The sequence below is a fragment of the Aulonocara stuartgranti genome, assembly GCF_965226115.1.
Source record: "Aulonocara stuartgranti genome assembly, chromosome: 3".
Classification (NCBI taxonomy): domain Eukaryota; kingdom Metazoa; phylum Chordata; class Actinopteri; order Cichliformes; family Cichlidae; genus Aulonocara; species Aulonocara stuartgranti.
The window spans coordinates 73,345,001-73,367,388 of record NC_138941.1 but is presented as its reverse complement, the minus strand read 5'-3'; the positions used below and the strand labels follow the sequence as shown (position 1 = coordinate 73,367,388).

The 22,388-nt window shown below is 40.3% G+C and overlaps 1 protein-coding gene across 1 annotated transcript; it reads left to right on the top strand.

Moving 5' to 3' along the window:
- Positions 1–5,277: 5,277 nt before the first annotated feature.
- Positions 5,278–9,746, top strand: LOC309703572 (nuclear factor 7, brain-like). The gene is made up of 2 exons (XM_082528485.1): positions 5,278–5,411; positions 5,513–9,746. Exon 2 carries the CDS (start codon positions 5,530–5,532, stop codon positions 6,904–6,906), a length of 1,377 nt encoding a protein of 458 aa, XP_082384611.1. The 5' UTR covers positions 5,278–5,411; positions 5,513–5,529; the 3' UTR covers positions 6,907–9,746.
- The last annotated feature ends 12,642 nt before the right edge of the window (positions 9,747–22,388 follow it).

The window sequence follows — 22,388 nt, the reverse complement described above, 5'->3', positions numbered from 1 at the left end:
ATTGAGTAATCTGATATTCTTGCAAAAGAGTTTATCAATTCAATCACCCCAGAGATATTGGTTTGTGAATTTTGGAGAAAGAGTAACACATCATCCGCATAAAGGCTGATTTTATGTTCCACGTTCTTGCATTTTATGCCCTTAATTACTGAATTCTGTCTAATTGCTGCTGCTAGTGGTTCAATAAAAATTGCAAACAGTGAAGGGGAGAGTGGGCATCCCTGCCTGGTGCCCCTCAAGAGACAGAAGCTGGAGGATGTCTGGTCATTTGTTCTAACACAAGCTGTTGGGGAATTATATAATATTTTTAACCAGTTTATGAAAGAGGATCCAAAACCAAATTTGTGTAAAGTTGCAAATAGAAATTTCCAGTTAACTCTGTCAAATGCTTTTTCTGCGTCTAAAGAGAATATTGTAGTTTCTAGGTTTTTACTGTATGAGTAGTCTATCAAATTAAGTAATCTACGTGTATTTGTTGATGAGTGCCTACCTTTTATGAAACCAGTTTGGTCAGGATGAATTAAGAGGGGCGTTATTTTCTCCAGTCTCTTTGAGAGAGCTTTGCAGATTATTTTAAGGTCTACGTTTATAAGGGATATTGGACGATAGCTTGAGGGATATACAGGGTCTTTGCCTGGTTTTAGCAGGAGATTAATGTTTGCAGAATTCATATTTGATGGAAGTCTGCCATTTTCTTTAATTTCCAACAACGTTCTGTAGAAAACTGGTGCTAGAATCGACCAGAATTCTTTGTAGAATTCTGCAGGAAAGCCGTCTGAACCTGGAGCCTTATTATTGGGCATACTTATCAGGGCTTCCTGGAGTTCACCTGGTGTCAGTGGTGAATCCAGTGCCATTGCTTGAGTGTCCAATAATTTTGGAAGAGTTGAGTTGTCCAAAAACTGATCAATTTCTTTTTTATATGGGTTTATTTGTGGTGAATACAATGTTTTATAGAAATCCCTGAAAATGTTTTTTATTTGTATCGGTTCATATATTGTGTTCCCAGATGAATCTTGAACAGCACATATGGTTGTTTTTTCTTTATTTATTTTTAGCTGGTTTGCTAGAAATTGACCGGATTTATTACCATGTTCATAATTTTGTAAGCGTAGTCTTTGTACTAAGAATTTTGTTTTTTTATCAATTATCTCATTTAATTCTAGTTTTGTTTTGCGTATTTTGTTCAATGTTTCCTGATCTTGGTGGGACGCGTAGGCTTCTTCTAGTGATTTGATGTTTTTTTCTAATTCCTGAATATTTTTGTTTTCTTTTTCTTTTTATGTGATGAGAAAGAAATTACTTTACCTCTCATCACAGCTTTCCCTGCTTCCCATAGAACAGAAGCTGATGTTTCGGGAGTGTCATTATAGTCTAAATATGAAGTCCACTCTTTTTTAAAATATTTAATAAAGTCTTCATCTTTAAGTAGTGATATATTAAATCTCCAGTTTTTTCTTGGCGTAGTATTATTCATGTGCATTAGTGTTAAAGATACAGGACCATGATCGCTGACAGCTATAGGGTGAATCTCAGTGTCTGAAATGTCGTTCAGCAGTGAGCTGCTGACCAAAAAATAATCCAGACGAGAGTAGGAGTGATGGACATGTGAGAAAAAAGTATATTCCTTACTGGTGGGGTGAAGGGAGCGCCATGCATCGCAAAGACCAAAGTCGCTCATATACTGTTTGATTATATTTGTGGACTGCCAATTACGCTGAGTTCCCGCTGTATTGAGCCTATCCATGTCTTCATTTAGTCCAAGGTTGAGGTCGCCTCCAAGAACAAGTGTGCCATCTAAGTGTTCAGAGAGTGCACTGAAAAAACCGTGAAAGAATGAGAACTTGTACTACTTGTTAAGTTACTTTGATGTTACTTTGTAAAATGATCTGAAACACGCTGTCTCATAATAAAAACCTGAGGCTACAGCCCTACACACCAACAAATCCCTCTCCTAATGAGGACACGTGATCTTTCTCTGTTAGGTATGAATACAAAGCAAAGAAGGTGTGGCTGGAGTGTATCCCAGGTTCCATGGGACGAGATGCATGGTACACACTGGAAAGGGCGCCATCCTGTCATTGGTTTAACACAGGGGTGTCGAACTCCAGGCCTCAGGGGCCAGTGTCCGGCACGTTTTAGATAACACCCTGGGTCAACACACCTGCAGGAGGCGTGGATGATGAGCAGCGATAAACTTGCGGAAAGCAAGTTATGCTCAACTCCACCGGTGGATTCTGACAGCGTGGAAAAGTGTGAAAACATCCACGATCACCAACGGATTTCGAAGGGCTGGACTGCAGCATGATGGAGAGGAGGACACCGCCACGGCCCTTCTGAGGGTGTTCGACTCTGACACTGACAACGAGGATTTCTTTGGTTTTGAAAGTGACAACGAAGGAAAGAAGCTGAGAGTGGATGACGAAGCCATCCTGAGCCTGTTCGTATCCGACACTGGAGAAGAGGACTTTGGTGGTTTTAGTCCGCAGGAAGAAGAGAAAGATGGTGAATGACTGACTTTTCTTCTTGTTAAAGCCGTGTCACTGCACCTGAGCCTAAAAGGTAGTCCGAATCTATTTTTCTGGTGTGCTGTAGGCTACTGTTATGTACTACATGTGCAAATATGTACCCATAACTTGTTTTTCAAAATATTAATAAAAGGGGTGTGTCTCCAAACAGCCATCTCTTTCCTGACAATTCGCTTTGTGCATAATCTCTTACATATGATAAGTCAACATTGAAACACCTGCGGCTTTTAGTCAGGTGCGGCTAATGTATGTACAAAACAGGATTTTCCCCTGATTTTAGCTTGCGCGGCTAATATTCAGGTGCGCTTTGTAGTCCGGGAAATACGGTAGTTGCAACACTGTCACAGTGATAATATATACAGAATATGCAATATTAAGGTGTATATGTAGAGATGTACAAAATTGCAAATTTACAGTTATGGATAAACAGTTTGACATAGTCAGTGATTCAGTAGCCTGATGGCCCGTGGATAGAAACTGCTTTTTAGTTAATCCAAATTTTCTCAGCTTTCTTAGATTCATCGTTGAGCCTTCTTGATGAGCTGCCGTGTGTTATGGGTCCAGTTGAGTTCCTCACTGATGTGGGTGGTGAGGAACTTGAAGGTCTTCACCCTCTCCACCTGAGTCCCGTTGGTGTGTGTTGGGGCGTGCTGGTCTTTCCTCATCCCAGGTCAATAATCAAATCTTTAGTCTACTCAGCATTTAAGGAGAGATCATTTTCCAGGACACCAGCTGAGCCACCTATTCCCTTTAGGCCGTCTCCTTTCCACCAGTGATCAGGCCAACGATGGTTGTGTTGTCAGCGAACTTAATGATGGAGGTGTTCCTCCTGGAGGGGACACAGTCATGAGTGAAGAGGGTGTACAGGAGTGGACTGAGCACACAGTCTTGGGGAGTCCCTGTGCTCACTATCTTTGTACCTGATGTCCTGGTACCAACTCTGCCTGTGAGGAAGTCTAGGACCCAGCGACAGAGGAGGGGTGTCAGTCCAAGAGGAGAGAGCTTTTCCACCAGTCTGTTTGGGATGGTGGTGTTAGATTCTGAGCTGTAGTCTAAACAGCATTTGAATGTAGATGTACTTATTTTTGAGGTGTGAGAGGGCTGTGTAGATGGCTGTATTAACGGCATCTTCAGTAGAACGATTCTTCCAATATGTCCAAGGAGCTTGCAAAGAAAAGCGTCTGGACTTCTTTAAGTTACTTGAAGACGTTTCACCTCTCATCCGAGAAGCTTCTTCAGTTCTAAGGTCAAATGGTGGAGACTCTCAGGTGGGGACTCTACACCATTTGACCTTAGAACTGAAGGTCATCTGGTAGCGTTTTGCAGCTGACTGTGACTCTGCTGCTACTCTGCTGGAAATCAGCGATGTGTTGCAGGCCCTGCCACATGCGTCGGGATCTGGTGCTGATACCAGAGCTTGATGAATGGCCCCCTCCATATCCTCGGTAAAGTAACTGATTTTACAGGTGGGTGGAAGGATGGTAATGGGCTCAGTTGTATCTGTGTTGGTGATGAATTGATGTGACAATCCATCTAGTTTGGTGTTGCAGGGATCTGGTAGAGTAAAGAACAACAACAACAAAAAAACAGTAAAAAAAAAAAAGAAAGAAAGAAAAGTAAAAAGAAACAGGGACCCAAAGGCATGACAGGCTGCAAGCCATTTGATAGTTCTTAAGTACGTTAAGTTTTGATGGTTGGTCCAAATGATGAAAGATTGTTCTGTCCACTCTAACAGAAGACACCATTCCTCAAGGGCCAACAGTTCTCGCTCACCAACATCATAATTTCACTCAGTAGGGGTTGAACCATGGGAAAAAAAGGCACAGGCTTGTAGCATCAGTTAAGGCATCAGCCTCAGCATTGAATGGTTTGCTAGTGTCTGGATGAGTCAGGATGTACAGAAGTGAACAGATGTTTTAGTTGCCTAAAGGCTGAGTCTGCCTCAGGTGACCAAGTGAAAACGATGTCCGAGAAGTGGGCGAGCTGCAGGCAGAGCGACTGGTGGATATAGAGAAAGGTGACAAACTGGCAAAAAGGAGATGTGGATGCTGGTCTTAAATAATGCTATTACATCAACCATGATCTTCAACAGGTAAGCGTTGCAGGTGCACTCATGAATGAATTGTAAATGTGTAATTCTTAAACATATTTAATGGTAATAAACGAAATTTCTGAGTAAAATAATCAATGAATTAATGTAATTGTGCTTTAGGGAATAAACAGCAGGACTTAAACTCAAAGATTAATTTCCATCTAGAGCTGTAGTTTTTCCCAAAGACAATTTGATGTTGGTGTTGGTCTGATGGAAATGTAGCTGCTGTTACAGTAACAGCTGGTTCTTCAGTGAGAGGAGCAAAAAACGCACATCTATGATCCATTTGAATTTTTTGGTCTGCAAAAAAGTGAATACACCTTAACAAAACCTGTGTTTGTGTGACTGCATTACACTCCCACTGCTAGGGAACCTGAACAATAACCAGAACAAAGTCTGAAATAAAAGCTGCCAAACAGCTGCACGACTGAGCCACGCTTTATTTTATAGAATTAACAAAAGGTTTTATGTTGTGACATGTGAAGGTGAAAATGATGCAAAACCTGTTTAATAGCTTTTGACCTGAAGGCAGGATTACAGTTTAACTCTGGAATGAAACACACCTCAGTCACAGGTGAAACAGCAACATTTTACTCCTCCCCTTACGTCACTCAAATGCAACAAACCAGGAAACAGGAAGTTCTTTGTCCTCAGTAAAGAGAGACGCACAGACGATCAGACTGAGTTCAGACCAAACTAGCAGCTTCCTCTGAGTGAGTCCAGCTACAGGAGAGAAAAGTGGAAAACTCCAACACTGCTGCTTCAAGCTGCTGACGCTCCACACACTGAATGTGAGTTTGAGCAAAAACACGACTCAAAGTAAGTTTCAGTGAAGGTGGTAGAGGAGGGAGGGGAGCCAGGACTGACTGTACTTCCTGTCTGCTGTTTTCAGCTTCACTCACAGACTCAATGGCTTCTAGATCAGAGGAGGATCTCTGCTGTCCGGTCTGTCAGGAGGTCTTCAGAGATCCTGTTCTTCTGTCATGTAGCCACAGCTTCTGTAAAGACTGTCTGAAGAGATGGTGGAAAGAGAGACCAACACACGAGTGTCCAGTTTGTAACAGAAGATCTTCAAGGGAGGATCCACCTTTTAATCTGGCTTTAAAGAACCTGCGTGAGTCGTTCTTACAGGAGAGAGATCAGAGAGCTTCAGAGGCTCTCTGCAGTCTGCACTCTGAGAAACTCAAACTCTTCTGTCTGGACCATCAGCAGCCAGTGTGTGTCGTCTGCAGAGACTCAGAAAAACACACCAATCACAGATTCAGACCCATCGATGAAGCTGCACGACAACACAAGAAGGAACTTCAGGAAACTCTGGAGCCCTTAAAGAAGAAGTTAAAGGTTTGCAAACGAGTTCAAGTGAAGTTTGATCAAACAGCAGAACACATTAAGGTCCAGGCCCGACACACAGAGAGGCAGATTAAGGAGCAGTTTAAGGAGCTTCACCAGTTTCTAGCAGAGGAAGAGGAGGCCAGGCTGGCTGCACTGAGGGAGGAAGAGGAACAGAAGAGTGGGATGATGAAGGAGAAGATGGAGGCTCTGAGCAGAGAGATAGCAGCTCTTTCAGACACAGTCAGAGCCACAGAGGAGGAGCTGAGAGCTGAAGACGTCTCATTCCTGCACAACTACAAGGCTGCAGTGGAAAGAGTCCAGCGCTGCCCCCTGCTGGATGATCCACAGCTGCCCTCAGGAGCTCTGATAGACCAGGCCAAACACCTGGGCAACCTGACCTTCAACATCTGGAACAACATGAAGGACATGGTCTCCTACACTCCTCTCATTCTGGACCCAAACACTGCTCATCCAGAACTCATCCTGTCTGAAGATCTGACCAGTGTGAGATATGGAGGAGAGAAGCAGCAGCTTCCTGATAATCCAGAGAGGTTTGATTTGTTCTACTCTGTCCTGGGCTCTGAGGGCTTTAACTCAGGGACTCACAGCTGGGATGTTGAAGTTGGAGACAGTAAAGGGTGGGAACTGGGTGTGTTAGCAGAGTCTGTGCAGAGGAAGGGACTGATACAGTCTGGATTATGGAGAATATGGTTCTATGAAGGTAAATACTCAGCACGCTCACCATCAGCTCCATCCACTGCTCTCTCAGTCCAGAAGAAGCTCCAGAGGATCACAGTGAATCTGGACTGGAACAGAGGAAAGCTGTCGTTCTCTGATCCTGATACTAACACACACATACACACCTTCACACACACTTTCACTCACAGGATGTTCCCATATATTCAAACTTTGCGTAAAGTGAAGGTGTGTCCGTTGAAGGTGTCAGTGCACTAAAAAAAGAGCATGTTGGATTTACTTAATTCATTAGTGGACTTTTGGTTGCACACATTTTTTTTTGCTTTGGCAGAAACTTACACAACTTATTTAAATCAACACACCTGATTCATATTCAATAATACGGAATATTTTAGTCCTTCACAATTTTGTCATTTTATTGCAACACTATTCAATAACTGTTACCCCAATACTACTTGGTGACTTAAATACTACATGTTGTCTTCATATTACATATGACATGTTCAACAAAGTCTAGAGTCTGGCTAACATAAAAATTGAATGGATTTACAACAACTACCATTCTCCTATCTTTATCCGGGTTGTAGGGCTTACGTTGCGATAGGTTAAGCCGCAGGGTACACCCTGGACAGCTCTATCACATAGAGATAAACAACCATTTGCACTCACATTCATAGGCAATTTGGAATAACCAACACACCCAACTCCAATTGTGTGACTGTTAACTGTGGGAGAAAACCAGAATACCCAGAGGGAACCCACTGCAAACTAGCCAGACTGTGGATTTGAACTTAGGACCTTCTTGCGGTGAGGTAACTGCCCTAAACACAATGCCACCATTCCAGACTTAATGAGAGCAGGAAAGCTATAATTACAAGGCTTGATGCAGCTTTTTCTGTAGGTTTTTGTCCTGCAGTTTGAAATCTTGTGCGATCTTGTTGATTTCATGAGTCCAGCAACTAACCACTCTTCTCGTTTGGCTCTTGGCGAAGGCAGTCGCACTTTTCTCCTCTCCTCCTCTCCCTTATCTTCCCTGCTTAGCCTCTTGTGTCCTTGTCTTGTCTCGTATGTATTACTTTCTCTCTCACAGTCTGTGTCTAAAAACCTAAAAGAGAATTAAGGATTTGATCAACTGGTCTCTGAATGCTATTGACACCCTTTTCTCAACAAGAAGTCTGGGCTTGGGAGAGCCCGAGTGCCCTGGAGGGACTTTCCCTGCTGAGTACACGATGTCTCCATGCAGACATGGAGGGTCGTGTGCCTGGCGGGACTGTCGCTCGAGGACGCTGAAGATATCTACCTATTCGGAACCATGCAGGGCATCCTGCGTGTGGCGAATAAAATTTGAACTTGAACTTACTAGATTGTATCATGTCATCTCAACAAGAACAAATTAAGTTGATGAATTTCATACAGATCCTACATGATTTCATTACGTTCACCACAAAAACATGAAATTATTTTGTTCAAATTATAAGTTCGATTTTTGTAAATGTAAGAACCAACCAATTTCCTTTTTGGTATACCAACAAAAGTAGAGGTGACTGCTTGACTTGACTGAGATGGATACCTTCCTCAAACCACAATCTGAAGCTCACGAGTGGAAATTGCATGCGGTGTTGGGAGATTTAGCATTGTTACATTACTGACTTATTTCCCTCAAACATGATATGAACAATTTTATATACCCTCTCTGCATATCATGTAATTTCTACACTATATAGTTACACTTAACTTTAACCCTTTAAAGCCGGTCGGAGCGGACACGCTCCATTTTGCGTAACTATTTTAAAATACCGGTAGGACTGCAACCACGTGAGCTAGCGCAATAATTTTTTTTTGCATATGAAACCGGAGGAGTTGTACTTACATCTTATGCCATCAGCTTGTCCTAGGTCACAGTTTCCTTCCACATATAGCTTTGCAAAAACTGCATAAAAAGCACTTGCAGCAACGAAAACATAATATTCCAGAAACACGCTTTGCCGATCCGATCAGCTGTTCATAACACTTCCTAAGTCCATCAGCGTGAACTGTCGCATGTCCGCCATGACCTGGCCGAAACTGGAAGTGACGTCATTTTGCGGAAATGTAGTTTTTTACCATCAGGGCCTCAGGGCCTATACTGGTGTTTTTAAAAGTTATGTTTGACTTTATGACTTTCTGTGTCGTTTCTGGGATGCTTAGGACTCATATTGCACTGCTGGAAATAGTTTATTTTGATGCATTTGCTGCTTTTTTGCAAATTTGCACTATAATATTTATTTTGGTTTTTCCTGCAGTATATGAAAATTGGTGTATTTCAAAAATAAAACTATGAAGACACTCAAAATAAGTTTCCTGTGGTGGGAAACAATTTTGTGCAACTTTTTTGTATTTACAGTTTTGAGGGATAAGCCTCTTAAATTTCTCTAACTACAAATATATGTTAAAAAACCAAAAACGATTTTCAATTTTTTTGTAGTTTATTGCACTTTTTTGCAATTTATGTAAGTACTATGCACTTAATGCATGCATATTATTAAAATCTGGGCTATAATGGTTGTATTGATGTATAGCAACTTGAAATGCTCCCAAAAATGGTTCCACAGCATGTAAAAATATAATATAAGCTCTGGCGGACTTGGTTCTATGGTAGGTCTTAAAGGGTTAAAGTATAAGGCAATTGTGTTGAATTCAGGCAAGATGCTTACATAAATTCAAGAGATGGCCAATCCCTTTTTTGAGGATGATGATGTTTCTAATGTTGTTTCCTGTCAGTGAGTTGAAGCTGTTAAACTGCAGCTGTCCTCCTGCTGCCTCGTTGTTCCAAAGCTCTTTGTTTCTCTTTTAGTTTCACTGTTTCTTTCTGTTTCTGCTGTCCACCTTTTCACATGGAAAATCATTTCACTGTTTCTCACTGAATGACTCCCCAAACTAGATTTGAAATTCTATCAAGTTTCTAATCATTACAAGTGATTCATGTTTCTATTTGATGTGTAAATGGAGATGATTTAGTTTGCTGGGATATGGACTGACATGTGTTGAATGGGAGGAGCAGTTTGTTGTTGTCTTCTTGTCTGTTTATGACAACAATAAATATGTTGTTGAAACAATGATTCATGTTTAACTCCATATATGAAATGTTTCTGATCTTTGAATTCTGTTTGATTAAAGACTTTCTTCATGACACAAATGAGATTTCAGTGTATTAATAGAACTAAATAAGCTCAGAGTTGAAAGGCTGGAGTATTATGTACGTGCTTCACTGTCAGGATCTTCAGGGGGATTCAAAGGGAAACATCAAACTGCTGTAATGAGATAAACTAGTTGGGCTGAACACACTTATCTGTAGTTTGTCTCCATCCAGGATCATCAGAATATAATGAACATGTGTGAAGAGCCACAAAATGCTGCTGCCCTCTCAGCATGATGAGCCTTTGTTAGCAGGACAACAGGAAACATGAGACAACTTTCAGAGACAGTAACCAACTGTGGCCACAAGATGGCAGCAGCTGATCTGAGATCCTTTATTGGACAGAACGACTCTGCTCTGTGACGTCATCAGAGAGACGGCCTTCACTTTTATATATCTGAAGTCATGTCTGTGTAACACTTCTGGAGTCGTTACAGTATACTAGGACCAGTTAGGTTCGACTACTAGAGCAGTAATGAGCGTAGCATGTAATAAAGACCACAGACCAGTAAATACGTTTAAATTGCCGGCTTATTATTTTGTGAAGACAGAGAATAGACAGTTATAGACACATTACATAAAACATTCAACATCACACATTTAAGGAAAACAAGATGTTTTCTTTCCCCTTCTTAGTTCAGTATGTTCTGTTATTTCATCCTATTTATCTCAAAACCTTTTATTTGGCTTTAGAAGGATGTTATTTTCAACCTAGGTTATTGTTTTATTTATTTCAAGTTCTAAGTTCAAGTTTATCCTTTGATCTATTTGCATTAACACTGTGTTATTTTAAATCAAGTTCAGTTCTTTAGGCCCAAGATTTAATTTAATCTTGGTCTAGGTTCACCTTTAAATTCTCAACCAGTTCTTATTTTGTTTTAACCCAACAAAATTATTTACATTTCCATTAACACCATTACAGCATTAAAATGTAAGGTTGACCAAAATAAATTACAAAAATAAATAAATAAATGTAAAACTGAAAACAATTCAGCAAAAGGCTGAATAAATCCCTTAAACAAACAAATAAACAAAAGAAAGTTGTCTTTGTGTCCTTTAACTATTAGTCCTGGAATTACTCCGAATGATTATCCAGTGCTTTGAAAAGTCCGCTGTTCTTTTGCAGAGGTGTATGGATTAATCCTACCAGTTTTATCAGTGAAAGAGCTCAACGTCCAGCAGGGGGCGTTTTCCTTTTTCCTGCTCGGTACAGTTCAATGGGTCCGTGGGTGGCTCGCCATCTTGTTTCTCGCTCAGCGGATCAAACTCCGATTCTAGCTCGGCATTTCCCGATCCAAACCTTAATGGCCTACCATAACAACAAAATAAAGTGCATAAACATTCGAAAATAACACACGGGTAGCCCTTAAATAACAGTAAAAGTCCGTTTTTTCCAGCTTATTTAGCCGTAAATGAGGTGACGCCAATATGGCGCGCTGAAACACCTTCAAAGGCCTTTGAACTGCAGCCTGTGTGTCGTTTAAGCACGAATCCACTGTTTTTAACATAAAACAACATAAATCTGCTACCTTGGCTCTCCATTTGCATGAAATGAGCAATATAATACAACAAAAATTTCTTGCATGAAATAAAAGACAATTTCTGAACTCACCAAGTCCCGTTCGGTTATGTTCACAACGTCACCAAGGCAAGGACAGGTCGAAAAAAACAAAAATACATTCTCCAGAGTACAAAAATGGCTTTAAGTAGATTTTTGGCTTATTTTTACTATTTTTTCACTCATTTAAGCAGCAGGGGCCCGTTCTTCGTACCTCGCTAAGTAGGTTAGCCGGATTAGATTGTTGACGATTTCGCGTGATCCTGGATCAGTCGGTTCCCCAAAGCTCATCCGGGACTTGCTGTCATAGCAACAGAGCCGTAAGCGTAAACCTGCTCGGGAGCAGGTTTACTTTATGTAAACAGGGTTAGATCGCGGCCACGCAGGTATGTCCGCTTCATTTATACGAAAGCAACAGCGATATTTTTCCACTGTTTCACCATAAATAAATATTATCAATGTAACTAAAGATAATGCAGCACTTGATCCTTTTATTGATGTCACACAGATACATACAGGTCATTTCCTAAAAAAGGGAAATGTACTATTAACATTCTATTACATGTATGTGATTATTACAGATGTAATTCATATTTCAGAGTAGTAATTGTAAATTACTTCGTGTAATCAAGATGAGAGACCACGGCTATAAAAGCGAAGGTGGATTTGGGAAGCCTGTCGCAGCCATGTCCTGTCCGTATACGCGACCAACCCATTGCGGAAGGTGCAAGATTGATAAGGAGAGTCCTCAGAATTCAGCGTATATTGCGGGACAGACAGGATCCTTTAGCTCAGTGCGACAGTGTGCTCATAGAGAGATATCGATATTCCCGTGAGGGTATTATTTACTTAACCAACTTGTTGACGAGGGGGTGCAGGACCACCACCTGTCTTTTTTTCCTCTGCCCTTTTCTTGGTTGCTGTTATGAACAAACTAACAGAGTATTACAGGCCAGTATTACCTTGCCAAGAGACGCAAAGCAATCTAAGAGATAAATATTACCATTCTGTAGAATACTCCTGTATTCCACTTTTACTTGTTCCCATGTTCTTGTGGGTCCTGTTGTGGCTCTAATGTGAAAGGGGATATAATATAACATATTATAATATAATATAATGCCATATGATATTGGACAATATAGTGTCATATGATAGATCTACCCTACCGCCTACTGGTGTTGGCCAGAGGGGCCGATGGCGCGATATGGCAGCCTGGCTACAACCGTAGCTGCCTCCACCAGTGTGTGAATGTGGGAGTGAATGAATAGTGGTATCGTAAAGCGCTTTGGGTGCCTTGAAAAGCGCTATATAAACCCAATCCATTATTATTATTATTATTAAATTACCTACGAGTTTGATTTGTCAGCAACTTTCTGCCAGCCCTCTCTCCTTGCTTTTGCAGCCTTTGCAGTGTTCTCTTGCGTTTTAATTAAACTCTGAAACTCCTGAAATCCCTCACTCATGAGTTCTTGCTCTGCTGCCGGAAAATACCGAGCACGCCCCTTGGACATTTTCGCCGACCAATCAGCGGGTTGCCGATCAATGTTTCTACTATCGATGCGTAGCCCCTTTTACGACACCCAGTGATGTCACATTCCTGCGTCCAGCTGTAGTAATCGTCAACAGCAGGTGTGTTCGGGGAACCGGATTAGCGAGCTCACGGTTAGCGCGATGATTTGATCTTGGATGTGTCATTTGATCTTGGATGTAGTAAGCGACGTACGAAGAACGGGCCCCAGGTCTGCAAGGACTGTCTGCATTTCTCCCTCTCGAGCATCAAAAAAAAGGAACAACCCGATTGGGTGTGGCTAATCACAGGAGTCACGCTGCAGCGTGCCCTTTCACAATAAGAGTCTCAACACATATTTTAGCCATTTTACCTGAATTAACATAAAACACCATGAATTAGCAAGTTCTGTACCCTTTTAACATGTTTTTAAACACAAATGAAATCCTATACCATGAATTATATCATTGCTGATGTTTTTAATGAATTTTCTAACCATTATGATCTATTTATTGACTATTTATCACCTGTAATATATTTCTTATGACTGTTTTTACTAACAGGCTTTTATTTGTTGTTAGCTATGTTAACCAGGGTTACATCTGCACTGCCTGCCTTGTTTGTCCTGAGCTCCTATATGTGAATGTAAGGAGAGAGAGCAACAGCACAGTGGATCAAAGCTGCAGATGATGATCACACACACACCTCAAAATGTCACGATCTTGGGTCTTATGACCCAGCGTTTTAGTTTATTTTGATGTTTATAGTAAATGGTAAATGGCCTGTATTTATATAGCGCTTTACTAGTCCCTAAGGACCCCAAAGCGCTTTACATATCCAGTCATCCACCCATTCACACACTGGTGATGGCAAGCTACATTGTAGCCACAGCCACCCTGGGGCGCACTGACAGAGGCGAGCCTGCCGGACACTGGCGCCACCGGGCCCTCTGACCACCACCAGTAGGCAACGGGTGAAGTGTCTTGCCCAAGGACACAACGACCGAGACTATCCAAGCCGAGGCTCGAACCGGCAACCTTGTATAAAAGGCCCCAAAGTTCATAGAATAGTTTTATTGGTGTTTATAAGTTTATATAAGTTCATTTAATGTTCAGTCTTCTGTCAGTTTGGGCCAGCCCACCTTCTAGTGACGATTAATAAGGTGGGCAGTTTAATGTCGGATGAGCAGTGTTGGTCCGGAGGGGGTGCACTGAATGGGGAATGTTATGTGTGCGTAAATGACAAGTAAGTATTGGCCTGTGTTGTATTTTGCCATTGTGTCAGTACTGTAGTATGTTACCATTTAGGAGCTAATGTAGTCCATAGTTGGAGTGGTAGGCCACGCATGCAACGCGTGAGTTCACCCTCATTGCATATGCTAATTCATGTTGTTAGCTTACCCCGGTTTAGCTTTGTTGACGCATGACGGTCGCTCGTATGTCCATAACGTCATTCCTGTGTTATCAGACCTTCTCTGTATGTTGTATGTGATGCTTGTGATTGTTTACTTTAAAGTAGCGGAGTTTGTAGCGAACAATTAGGTACGAGGATTAATAAAATAGCAAACATAGTTCGACCGGAAGTATGGCGTTCCTGCTTGCCCTTCGCAATAAGAGCATTACAGCTGATTATAATGCGGACGCTTTACTTTTTTTTTATATTATAACTACCGGAAGTTCCTATGTCCCCACGGTAACTTAACCTCGCACTAATGCCGTTTAGTTGTAGGGCTGAACGATTATGGAAAATAATCTAATTGCGATTTTTTGCCCCAATATTGCGATTGCGATGCGATATGCGATTATTTTTTAAGGTCTTTGTCTTCTGTATTATTAAACAAAGACAAGCAATACATCATATAGTATTGCCAATACTATATTACATTAATTTTAAACTGTTCTTTCCTGGAAGACAGACCTCTGTTATGATGACATGAGGTGATGCATGAATTGATGACTGACATTTTTATTTAACTTCTTCAATCACAACAGTATATTTGAACATACACAATAGTTTATTTTTAGCTTACAAACATCTGAGCATAAAGTGCTGACAAGGAACCCTGGTGTAAACATTAAAATGAAAGTCAGTACAATGTGCAGATTGCAGAAATATACATAAAAAAAATCAGTGGCTTTACCACACTCAGTTTTTCGACATCTGTGAACTACTAGACAGTCATTCAATTAAAAAATAATATTAAATAAATAAAACTAATAAATAAAAAATACACACATCTTACTGATCTCTGCAGTCAGTAACATTACACATAAAGTGCAAACATAATAGCAATTGTATAAACACACACACAAACACGCCTTTAAAATTTAAAGGCGTGAAATTGGACGGTCTAGTTCTGATTAGCGTCACCGCTGTCTCGGTGGAGTTTAATAAACTCGGCCGTCTGCTTCTTGCTATCTAAAATATAACCAGACACTGGCGTAAATTCTCGACTGTCTCATACTTCTGTTTAATAAGTTTTCTGTTTGACGTTTAGTCAGCTGTGTGAAAACCAAGGAGGAACCCACCCGGGGGATTAATAAAGTTTTATTTTATCTAATCTAATAACTTTAATCTCAGCCAAACCGATTTACTCACGAACAAACAAAACACTGAAAAAAGCCCAACAATAACATTTTTAGGTTGTCTAAGTGACTTATATATTACGTTTAACCCGAGCAGCGAAACTCCGCGGTGATCTGAAAATGATGTGCCGGGAGTTGTGCCGTTCTCGGCCGCATCAGTAATCCTCGAGCTCCCGGCTAGCTGTCGAGCTGTTGGGTAGCAGACGCCTCTGAAAACGTCGAAGCACTTTTGCAAATATGGGATATCTTGATAAACCGAGCAGATATTTGATGTTTACACAGCTACTTTCTCGCCTGAAAATATTTTAAAAGTTTATTTTGTGACCCAGAAAGATTAGTATGAGTAATTTTAAAACTTAGTAGCGGCCGCCATTGTTGGAAACTGGAGTTTGGCTGGGCCGCGCTATGAATTCTGGGATATGGTAGTAATTTGGACAGCCTTCGGCGCGTCGCTGTGACGTAATCGGTCTACAAATGCGGCCTCAGGAGGATGCAGCCCATGAATTTGGACATGTCCAGAGTATAATCGCAGCCTTTGCGGTTAGAAAATTGCACTTGATCATGTCGCGATATTATCGCAAATGCGATATATCGTTCAGCCCTATTTAGTTGCATAGTGTGAGCAGTTTGAAGTGTACTATATTTTTGTGATCTTTATATTTAATTATGTTAACTATATTGTATTATGTCTGTATTTGAGTGTTTTACTTGTCTATTCTCTTTATTTATCGTTATTTCCATTGTTTATTTCCTTTGTAGGAAACCACACACACACACAGACACACACCTATGTACACCCGCTGTGTTTACAGCCCCAGAAATTGAGTGGTGACAATAAAGTGCCTCAAACCTCAAGCTCCCTTCTTCTCTCATACACTGGGACAATTTGGCCTTCAGTGGTGATCTGGCCGACACACCGGGGTGACCGTAGTGCTCAAAGACTGAATCAGTGCCACAGCCGTGCCTATCTTTGATATCTCCACTACAAAACTAGTTGTGCTGAACACACTTATCACACTTTGTCTCCATCCCGGATCATCAGAATATAATGAACATGTGTGAAGAGCCGACAAATGCTGCTGCCCTCTCAGCATGATGAGCTCCAACCTTTGTTAACAGGAAAACAGGAAACATGAGGCAGCTTTCAGAGACAGTAACCAACTGTGGCCACAAGATGGCAGCAGCTGATCTGAGATCCTTTATTGGACAGAATGATTCTGCTCTGTGACGTCATCAGATATATATATATATATATGTATATATATATATATATATATATATATATATGCATTTATTACTTCCAGGCTGGACTACTGTAATTCATTATTATCAGGATGTCCAAAAAACTCACTGAAAAGCCTTCAGCTAATTCAAAATGCTGCAGCAAGAGTCCTGACAGGGACTAGAAAGAGAGAGCATATTTCTCCTGTTTTGGCTTCCCTTCATTGGCTTCCTGTTAAATCCAGAATTGAATTCAAAATCCTGCTCCTCACATACAAGGTCTTAAATAATCAGGCCCCATCTTATCTTAATGACCTTGTAGTACCATATCACCCTATTAGAGCACTTCGCTCTCGCTCTGCAGGCCTACTTGTTGTTCCTAGAGTATTTAAAAGTAGAATGGGAGGCAGAGCCTTCAGTTTTCAGGCCCCTCTTCTGTGGAATCTGACAGAGTCCGGCACAGTGGGGGTCAGCCATGTCTCCGTGAAGCACAGAATGTTGCAGTCCCTCATGTCACGTTGGAAGGTGACTCTTGTATGTTGGCCAGTAGGATACTGGGCAGTGGTGCGCAATGCGCCTGCTGTCTCAGTCTGTTCCTAATGCCAGCGCGTTTCCCCCGGCGCTTCTTTGTTCTACGCCTCGGATGAGCGCCCCGTCCTTTGTTGTTCTCCGCGCTGCGTAGAATCTCTGGCGGCCAGGATGGGTCGGGTTTAAAATTGTCCAAGATTAGATGTGCAACCTTGTCACCGATGTTTACAAGTGATCTGCTGTCGTATACTATAAGATTAGAGGATTTTGGGATGTCAACCAGGGCAAAAAAAAAGTAAAAAACAAGAAAAGTGGATAGTCGGAGCAGAGCGGTCAGGAAGGCGTCTGGACATGGCCGCGCCATCTTGAAAAGTATGTTAAGTTTCCCCCTGTCCCTCTCTGCCATTCCACCACTCCAACATAAAAGAGAGCAGAAAACCCAGGTATTTATACTCCTCCACCATTTCAATTGCCAAATCCTGGATGTTCACTGGTGTAATAGGGGGTGGCCTCTTGCTGAAGTCACTCACTAGCTCCTTCATTTTGCTGGCATTGATGCGATTACTGTGTATCAGGTGTCACTGCATGGTTATTTTTAATTTATATTTTAGGTTTTTAACAGATTTCTGTTCATTCACACATAAACATATTTATTTTATGTATTTTTGTATTTTAACTTCCACTTAGTCTCAGTAATAAATTCATGATGTAAATCTCTAATAAACAACTCTGTAAAGTTCCAAAATAATGGGCTTGTTCATATGCAGCATCTTTTCTACTCTCCCTCAGCACTCAACATGCCTCATTCCACACATCTATACAATCATTTCACAACTACAACATTTCTTCTATCATAAATTGACACAGAAGGATCCATCAGAGACAGAGCAGCCAGGGATTGAACCACCAACTTCCTGAGCTACAGCCACGCCCAATGTACTGAGCAGACAACTCAGGAATATTTTGCTGGTTGTTTGAATGATGATCATGATTTAGGTTTAGGACGACTTAAAATTTATATTTTAGTGAATACAAAAATTATTTTTAGCTGACCCTGAAGACCCTGGAGTGGTTGTTTCTGGCTCAATTTCGGCGCCTGGTGAGCTCATCAGTGGACCCACTTCAGTTTGCCTACCAACCTAGCATTGGAGCAGATGATGCTGACCCAATGCTTTGTGGACTGGTGCCAGCTGAACTACCTCCAGATTAACACCAGTAAAACCAAGGAGCTGGTGGTAGACTTCCGCAGGCACAAACAACCTCCACTGCAACCACTGAACATCCAAGGTATGAATACTGAGGCTGTGGACAGCTACAGGTACCTTGGTGTTCATCTGAACAACAAACTGGACTGGACTCCTAATTCAGACGCCCTTTACAGGAAAGGGCAGAGTCTCTACCTGCTGTGGAGACTCAGGTCTTTTGGAGTGGAGGGCCCACTCCTGAAGAGCTTCTATGACTCTGTGGTGGCCTCAGCTATCTTTTGTGGTGTGGTCTGCTGGGGTTTCCAACATCTCAACCGGGGACAGGAAGAGACTGAACAGGCTGATCAGAAGGGTCAGCTCTGTTCTAGGATGCCCTCTGGACCCAGTGGAGGTGGTGAGTGACAGGAGAACGGCGGCTAAGCTGTCATTCCTGATGGACAACATCTCAACCCATGCAGCAGACTGTGACAGCACTGAGCAGCTCCTTCAGTGGCTGCGGCACCCACGGTGTGGGACGGAGAGATTTCACAGGTCTTTCCTCCCCACTGCTGTCAGACTCCACAACAAAGACTTCAACTGATCAAACACACACATCCACACATGTGCAATAAGACTAAGTGCAATACTCTTTTTCTAACTCCTGCGATAAATGAGGGACTGCTGTATTATTAATAGTAGAGTCCGGGACATCTACTTGATCAACATCAACATTGATTATTATGCACTGTTATTTTTAACAACACTTTTTTCCACTACTCATGATGGGGCCTTCATCTGGGTCGAAATTTTCTCCAGGACCCAGGTGAGATTGACTACTTTTTTCTTTTTAAATATTTATTTATTGCTATTTCACACATATTACGACTAATATGTAATTTCTTCTACGTCTTCTTCTGTTTTTCCGGCAGTTGGCAACCAATTTAATTACAGCTGGTAGTTGTACTCCCCTCTAGTGGTAGAGATTGTAATTGTTCTGCCTGTTACTAGCCCGTACTTTGAGTACTAATCAGGTGGAACCAGATAATTTTCCAGGCATACCTGATAATTTCTTGTGGCACAGTGGTTTGGAAACACTGGTATAGATCATATTTTAATAATAAACTGCTTAAATGGCATTTGAATGTGGTTAGGTTCTTGTTGTTGACTTATGTATGTATGTATGTATGTATGTATGTATGTATATATTGTACTATTCTTAGTTAGTGTATTGTCTGTCTTGTCTTAATGTTGGTTTATAATGGAGCACTGTAACAAAAAATAATTTCCCCCAGGGATCAATAAAGTATTCTGATTCTGATTAAATGCATTGATGTATAGTTAGTGGTCTTTTGGCCTCACATGTATTATGTCTGATGTATTATAATTTGGTGCTATATAAATAAAATTGAATTGAATTATTGGAAAATTATTGATGATAGATCTGCATCGAGCATCGAGGCACACCTTGAAACATGTTAAATAAAAGTTTAACACTTTGGTGCCACTGCAAAAACGTTTCATGACTGTATAGACTCAGAAAACTTGTTGCCTCAAAGGTTTTATAGAACATACCTGCATGTCCATGTGTTACCTTTCTGAAAATTACAGATAGGCCCACTTGAAGATATCAAACATTTACATATACAGTATTCAGTTTGAAACATTTTCATGTTTAACAATTTTTCGTAAGATCTCCAATTAGAGAAGCTAAGGGGATAATCAATAAAGTGGTCAGAGCTCAGAACATACAATAATAGTTTAGATAAAAGTGTGTTTCTACAGAGAGGTCACTCCCTTCTGCTTTCCTCATTTGACAGTAAAATATATGAAAAGAACAAACAAAGACTTTCTTAAAAGTCAGCTTCAGTCAACAGAGGAGAAGATAAGCTGTCAGGTAAGTTATGCATCATTAATCCTAAAGTTATATTCTTGGATATGTTTATATTATATCCATTATTCTAAAACTTAGAAATGATGATTTAAACCGTTTTTAAGACATGATAGTTTTGAAATATTTAAAAAGTATTGAATAGAATTATTTTGGATATGCATATAAACTATATACTTATTAGACTGGAGAAGAGAAACCTTAAATGATAAACACTTGATAATAATTACAGTACAATAATAATCATGATGAGTATCTATTAAACAGAAGAATGGAAGAAACCTGTCTACTGCTACTCCTGCTGCTCTCAGGTCAGTAATATTAATATCTTAAACATTTGAAATGTAGCCTATAAACACACAGAGACAGACTGATGACATTTGGGTAATCAGATTACATGTACAGTTTTTTTTTATTAACACATCAACCACAAGAACAGTCAGAAAATCTTTATCTCCTCCTACCACAACACCTGCATTAATGTAAAATTATCTTCCTTTGTTAATATTTTGTTGTTTTGTTGTTGTTTATAATGATATCTATTGAACCAAATAGATTTTTAAACTTTGGCTGTTGATTCGTGGCAATTCTACAGCTTTGGGAATAAATATTTTTTCTCTTCACTTCTTTTCCTCCTCATTCTTATTATTACTGTTATTAACAACAAGCCAGCGTAAACCTATAGTTTGTCCCAAGCCCAGATAAAATGCTGTGAGTTGCATCATTATCGACACCTGACATCAAATCACTGCCAAATAAAATGTGGATAAGAATAGAATTTCCATACTGGATGTGCCCTGAGTTAACACTTGCTAATAACAGCGCCATTACAAACTGCTGGGCTTAGACAAAGGAGGAGGACAGGGAAATATGTGTAAATAGAGAGAGGTAAAGGCAGTGTGGTGTGTAAGAGTAAGGATTTTAAATATAGGGACTATGACTGTGAAGGGAAAGGACTGGCTGCAGATAATGAATGTACATACATTGGTATTGATATTAAATAAATTAGGAATTGTAAGTGTAATTAAAAGAAAATAGTGCTGCTAAATTAAATTAAGTTCATCTAACATTTTCTTTTATTTGACTTAGTTTAATGTATTATTTCTGATCAACTTAGTAGTAATCTGCTACTTAAAAATATCATTAAGTTTGACTTATTTATTTCTATTATATGGAGGTCATCTTTGAAAGGTTTCGATTCCTGGGGTCAATTTGACCACAAACATAAAAGACTTTTCTGAGCAAAGGAACTCGAGTAAAAGTAAAATGTCCTTGTCTTTTATCAATTGCTCTCAGGTTCTTGCATTAACATTATGCACAAAGTTTAACAAATAGTTTTTGATGTCGTTGTTTTTACTTCTGTTTTGAAACATAGCATAATGATTTTAAAAACAATTCATGAAAAAAAAATAATGAATTTACTGGAGCATTAAAATGAAGCATGTATCAACTGCAATCTTTAAAAAGACTCAACTGACTTTTCTTTATTTAGCTTTTCAATGCTTTAAATGCATTTCTCTAATAAAAAGCTAGTGAGGAAATTTTCGGTCACAGTAAAGATTTAAAAAAATGCAATTGTTAGATAAGAGTCACAAGATGGTTAAAGCAAAGAAAAGAGAAATGTACAAATATACAAACCAGTTTTAAAAAGTAATGTCCAATAAATAGGGTTTTATATATATACAGTTGGGTTGAGAGTGATGTTGCACTTCAAAACTATAGTGGAAAAAGTTCCTCAAATGACTTACCAGTGAACGAAACAGGGGTTCTTATTAATTCATCATTCATCTTTACACAGTTCATGTGCTGATATAGCTCCAGTTACAGGAAATGATACTTAAGTTATTAAAGGAGCTTGGAAAGAAAAGCGTCTGCACTTCTTTAAGTTGCTTGAAGGCACTTCACCTCTCATCTAAGAAGCTTCCTCAGTTCTAGGGTTTTGTGGCACATCCAGACATTCCTGTCTGTCTGGCCACATAATTTCATCTACATCACAACGGATATCATCCCTTGTGATGCAACGAGGAAAGTATCTCCTGGAGTGGCGAATCCACCCTCTGCATGACTCTGTAATGTCGTCTCATGCTGCATCCA